The sequence below is a fragment of the Lithobates pipiens genome, unplaced genomic scaffold (genome assembly GCF_037356315.1).
Source record: "Lithobates pipiens isolate NorthernLeopardFrog02 unplaced genomic scaffold, aLitPip1_a1.2 Scaffold_1, whole genome shotgun sequence".
In the NCBI taxonomy this organism is placed as follows: Eukaryota; Metazoa; Chordata; class Amphibia; order Anura; family Ranidae; genus Lithobates; species Lithobates pipiens.
Window position 1 is genome coordinate 119,098,919 of NW_027507685.1, and position 5,837 is coordinate 119,104,755.

Genomic DNA, 5,837 nt, shown 5'->3' on the forward strand with positions numbered 1-5,837 from the left:
ATACACTGGTGTGAACTATGCCATTGGAATAGTGGCAGCAGCACCTCTGGATTCCAGGACAGGCAAGTGTCCGAATATTAAAAATCAGCAGCTACAGTATAAGAGCTGCTAACTTGTATTGGCGGGGTACAGAACTAAGCTTGCAGTATTTTGAGTGTCACATGACCATATCCCTCCTCTACCCATCTCACTTATGTTCACTAGGTTTCAGATCCATCTTTGGAAATATACTACAAGAGAAAAAAAAGGACACAGCATCTCATGAAAAAAACTTTAGTTATTCAAGTACAACTTGCATTGAAATATGAACATGGGTTTAGGTAACGAACAGTAGTATTCAACAGTTGAAAGCAGCTAGAACTACTTTTAAGCTTTTCTGCTGTACCAACTTTAATTCTGTAACAGCTGAAGAACACATGTGCCAAGATGTACAGGCAGTTGGCTCCTAATGCTAGTTGCCTTGCTTTAGAAAGAGTGCTTGAGCTTAACAAGGCACATCAGGCTTTCTACATTTTTCTAGTTTAGAGAATATGCAAGCCAGGAAACTAGCATTAAGAAGTAAAATTACAATTATAGCCCCTAGACTTCTCAGGTTTCTATTGGAGAAATCCAAGATGGCAGCCCTATGTATGGTTTTAAAATACATGAAGGCCAGGCAAACCTTGAGTTTCACTTTAAGGCAAAGTTAGAAATTCAGAGGCTCAAGACTAACAAACATGGAAAGAAAACATACAAGTAAACAGAACAGGTTTGAAAATGTACAACAGTTAACAGGTTGAATTATGCAACTTCTTCCTCAGCCTCTTCTTCGAATTCTCCCTCCTCTTCTGCTGTGGCATCCTGGTACTGCTGGTACTCAGACACCAGGTCATTCATGTTGCTCTCTGCTTCAGTGAACTCCATCTCATCCATGCCCTCCCCAGTGTACCAGTGCAAGAAGGCCTTTCTGCGGAACATAGCAGTGAACTGCTCAGAGATGCGCTTGAAAAGCTCCTGAATGGCTGTGCTGTTACCGATGAAGGTGGCAGACATCTTTAGGCCTCTTGGTGGGATGTCACAGACTGCAGTCTTCACATTGTTAGGAATCCATTCCACAAAGTAGCTGCTGTTCTTGTTCTGGACATTCAACATCTGCTCATCCACCTCTTTCATAGACATACGGCCTCTGAACACTGCAGCGACAGTCAGATAGCGGCCATGACGTGGGTCACAAGCAGCCATCATGTTCTTGGCATCAAACATCTGCTGGGTCAGCTCAGGCACAGTTAGAGCACGGTACTGCTGGCTACCGCGGCTGGTGAGAGGGGCAAAGCCTGGCATGAAGAAGTGCAGACGAGGGAAGGGCACCATGTTGACAGCCAGTTTACGTAGGTCAGCGTTCAGCTGGCCAGGGAAACGCAAGCAGGTGGTGACTCCACTCATGGTGGCCGATACCAGATGGTTCAAGTCACCATAGGTGGGGGTGGTGAGTTTGAGGGTTCTGAAGCAGATATCATACAGAGCTTCATTGTCTATGCAGTAGGTCTCATCTGTGTTCTCTACAAGCTGGTGCACAGACAGGGTGGCATTGTATGGCTCTACTACAGTATCGGACACTTTTGGAGAGGGCACAACGCTGAAAGTGTTCATGATTCTGTCTGGATACTCTTCTCTGATTTTGCTGATAAGAAGGGTACCCATACCAGAGCCAGTACCACCACCCAGAGAGTGTGTGAGCTGGAAGCCCTGGAGACAGTCACAGCTTTCTGCTTCTTTCCTTACAACATCCAATACTGAGTCAACCAGTTCTGCTCCCTCCGTGTAGTGACCCTTCGCCCAGTTGTTTCCAGCACCGCTCTGACCTGAAAAGGAGGAGGGGGGGGGGGGGGGGGGGGGAATAAAATTACAGATAAATATGAAGGGCATTTTAAGTGCAGAAACCTAAAGCAGCCCATCATAAATGTGTATTGTAGGATACAATTTTGGATTGCCCAATTACACCAAAGTACAGGCGTAATATCTGATGAACAGATCGGTTTGGATTTACTAAAGGCAAATGTACTGTGCACTGCAAGGGCACTTGTTCCAGAGCTTGAGATAAAGCTTCACTGCAAACACTCAATCCCATGCAAAGAAAACAGCATTTTTTGTTTGCTCATGGTTGGATGAGAGTCAGAGCAAGTGCACAGTATATTTGCCTTTAGAAAATCAACCCCAGCGTTTCTACTCTGCAGAATATAAACAGGCAGGTAAACACTTTTTGTCCATGTCACTATTTTGGCTATACGCTTTTAATTCTATAAACATTCAATATTGTATGTGCAGCCATTTTTTGTCCACACGTGGTTACTGTAGTATTTGTAGCTGTTGACTAAATTTCTTATTTCTAGGGTGAACTGCTTTAAATACTCCAATACAGCAGCCAGTAGAGGCACCAAGCTTTAACACCCATAGAATGCTGACAGCCAAGGATCAAGTCATAACGGGCAGCACATTTCAACCCATCACAAGTTACTAGGGCATACAGCTTCTAATTTATTTCACTGACATACAGCAGCTTCTCAAATAGGATTCCACCAGATGTTAGAAGTCCCTTCTATACTGGCAGATGGACTTTACCCACCCAAAAAGGAGGAGATTTGAAAGGGCCAGTGGTGAAGATCCAGTTAAACCTAAACCATGGATACCAGTACACATTACCAGAGTTGTGGTCTGGGGGAAAACTCACCTTCACAATAGTAAAAGGTGTTAGTGACCAGAGTAAGTGAACACTCACGTTTACCATTTTGCAGGCCATTTGATTTGTGTATATCAAATAAACCTCTCAGAGAAAGGCATTTAGCAGGGATTCCCTACGCCTGAAAGCTGGAAGAGTGTCAGAAAGGCAGCAATCCATGTTCTATAGTTTATTCAGAGCTTTGTCAGCATTAAATCTGCCACAGAATACAAGTAATTCACATGTCAGATTAAAAGAACTGGCAACTGTGCAAAGCCAATGCCAACTGCCAAATGAGGCTGGCCCTTACCAACACACACATTTTTAATCTCCTGAATGCACCACCACTACTTTAAACCCACACATCTCCATGTTTTAGCATTTTGGTTTATTCCCATTTAACACACTTACCAAACACAAAGTTGTCTGGTCTGAAGATCTGCCCGAAGGGTCCAGACCGCACAGAGTCCATTGTGCCTGGCTCCAGGTCCACCAGAACGGCACGGGGAACATATTTGCCACCTGCAAGTATACATTAGATTGTAAGCACCATTTTTTACTACTGGCTGTAAGAGAAAAACTAAAGCTGGAAAACAGCTCACCTGAGGCTTCATTGTAGTACACATTTATCCTTTCCAGCTGGAGATCGCTGTCACCGTGGTATGTGCCAGTTGGGTCAATGCCATGTTCATCACTGATTACCTCCCAGAACTGAAAAATAAAAACACATTTCAGTTATTAGAACAAGTCACTTTCCTGTCTAGGTCTCATGACTACAACCTGAAAGACAAGCTTTGCTCACCTAGAGACTGAAATTACATGTCAGACATCTCTCTTCCCGTTGGGGTTCATTTACCAAAACTGGAGTGCCAAATCTGGTGCAGCTCTGCTTAGCAACCAATCAGCTTCCAGGTTTTACTGTCAAAGTTTAAAGCAGATTGGCTACCTACCATGCACAGCTGCACCAGATTTTGTACTTTCCAGTTTTAGCAAATCAACCCCTTTTAAAGAAACTCCAGCTGTGGTGCCCCAACCTACCAAGCTTATATCACAAGCCATCCCTTATTCTGCATAAGCGATACACCTAGTAGACACGGCAGAATCTGCTTGTATTGTCATTGATACACACAGACCTTCCCAAGTCATTTGTGACTTAGCCTTGCCTGTCATTAGTCAAATTACTGTAATGGCCACTTCACTTAGAAACGGGCAAGTGACGTAGTCTATGAAGCCATTTCTATAAATAGAGCATGCAAAACATACCAAGCTTCCTGCTATTTATATGCCAGTTATTGGGCATTTAATGCAAGTACAGATTTCTTTAAAATCATAGTCTACCTTTATCTAAAAATGTATTTATAATAAACCTGCATTTATCAAATCTTTGCTTTTGAGCCTGCACAGACAGTACTGCCACTAACAGGTGCAATGCACAGGAGGCTCCTGCAGACTCTTCCCCCAGCCCTGTACACTGGTACAGACCACCATCATGAGGCTGGGACAGGTCACCAATAGACTACACATGCTGTGATCTCGCCACACTTGTGCTCTATTGAGACCAAGTCCCTTTGCCGCAGTGATACCTTAGACTTGTCTTCCCAATAACAGATCCCTGTGATTAGATGATGCAGTGGAGCCACAGCTGGGCTATATTCCATAAAGATGTGTGAATATCCCACAATTCAGACAAGCTAATAGTGATTGGGGGGGGTAGCAGTTTTACAACCCAAGTACGGCTGCAATAGAGGGAAAAAAAAAAAAAAAAAAAAGACACCACTATTAGGTTAAGACCATTCAGTTGCGATGATGTTCCATAGTAAACCAGCTTTTAGCTAGAGGACAAGTAACCATAGTCTAACAACATGAGTGGAAGGTTGCCAGTTCTAGCCATGAAAGTATGTTGGCCTCAAGACACAACCCTGGGGGGGGGGGCGGCGGTCTTACAACTTCTTCCTTCAGGACACAGGCAGGCTGCACCTAGCATTTAACCCCCCCCATCTGCTTCTCTGTCATCAGTTGCTACAACGCCCATCATCATAGCAACCAACAATGTGCCTGCCTATTTTCTTACTAAAGGCTGAAGCTGACCACACACACACACACGACTTACTAAAACTAGGTAATATAAAAAGGAAATAATCCCAAGATTGTGTGTCACACAGTTGATAGGTCAAAAAGGAAGAAAGCATAATCAGCCTTCGTGCCAGGGCTTAATTAGCCCACACATCACCACCCTACAATATAAAGCATGTAGTATAATGGCCTGATTGATTTCACACAAAATGCAGCTGTCTAGGTTTGTTCTCATGACGTCGTATTGTACAATGTATGGGCAGCAGCCCCGATCATCACCCAGGTGACCTCCGATCCCGCCAAACCCAACGTTTGAATTTGAAACCTGACAGAACAGGTTGAACAGCCACGCCCCAATCCCTCTCCAAACCACGCTGACAGGAGCGTGGGCGTGGCTGTCTGCTGGCCTGGAAGCGGGAAAGGTGATTGGAGCCGGCATTTTAACCCCTTAACAGCCGGACAATACTTGAGCCGAGCCTGAATGCCCCCTCTGAGTACACATAGCTCGGGTCCAATGGCTCCTCCGCCGTTACTACATTAGGAGAAGAAGGAAGAGCCCCGGCTTCGGGAGATACGAAATAGTGAAATGAGCCACCCGCCTCCCCTCACACACAGCTCACCTTGGCTCCGATCTGGTTGCCGCACTGACCGGCCTGTAGATGTACGATCTCCCTCATGCTGTCTTTGTATACTTTCTCTGGAAGCCCGGAAAACGAAGTCTCAGCCTGTTAGAGCGCGTTCTCTTTTATAGGCGAGTCTTAGCTCTCTTACGTCAAAGACTACTCGTATTGGTCAATAGTAGGTGGGCGGGCCGACTAAGAAAGCAGCGATTGATCATCAACATGCCAGTCAAGTACATCGAGGTGGTTATTGGCTGTCTGTCAAATCCTATAACCTGGCACGGATTGGTTCCATTCAAATGATTGACTGTTTCTCATGATTGGACGCTGGCTCTGAATGGGGGCGGGGCCCAATACTGTCCTAGTAACCGCCGCAATGCGCTTGGCGAGAGACTGGCGTTACCTAGAAGTAGCACTATTCACAGATATCTTTACGCTAGTGGATGTGC

General features: G+C 45.1%; 1 protein-coding gene across 1 annotated transcript; it reads right to left on the reverse strand.

The window, feature by feature from the left end:
* Positions 1-259: 259 nt before the first annotated feature.
* On the reverse strand, positions 260-5,550 carry LOC143973985 (tubulin beta-4B chain). The gene is made up of 4 exons (XM_077474938.1): positions 5,389-5,550; positions 3,298-3,406; positions 3,107-3,217; positions 260-1,841 (listed from the first exon to the last, which is right to left on the reverse strand). Exons 1-4 carry the CDS (start codon positions 5,443-5,445, stop codon positions 781-783), a joined length of 1,338 nt encoding a protein of 445 aa, XP_077331064.1. The 5' UTR covers positions 5,446-5,550; the 3' UTR covers positions 260-780.
* Between the last annotated feature and the right edge of the window lie 287 nt (positions 5,551-5,837).

What these genes read in the sequence shown, in the direction of transcription:
- LOC143973985 (XM_077474938.1), bottom strand. Translation starts at nt 5,445, where the DNA reads ATGAGGGAGATCGTACATCTACAGGCCGGTCAGTGCGGCAACCAGATC. An exon ending in GTACTACAATGAAGCCTCAG is followed by an intron (nt 3,218 to 3,297) that starts GTGAGCTGTTTT and finishes GTATACTTGCAG; the next exon opens with GTGGCAAATATGTTCCCCGT. An exon ending in ACCAGACAACTTTGTGTTTG is followed by an intron (nt 1,842 to 3,106) that starts GTAAGTGTGTTA and finishes CCTCCTTTTCAG; the next exon opens with GTCAGAGCGGTGCTGGAAAC.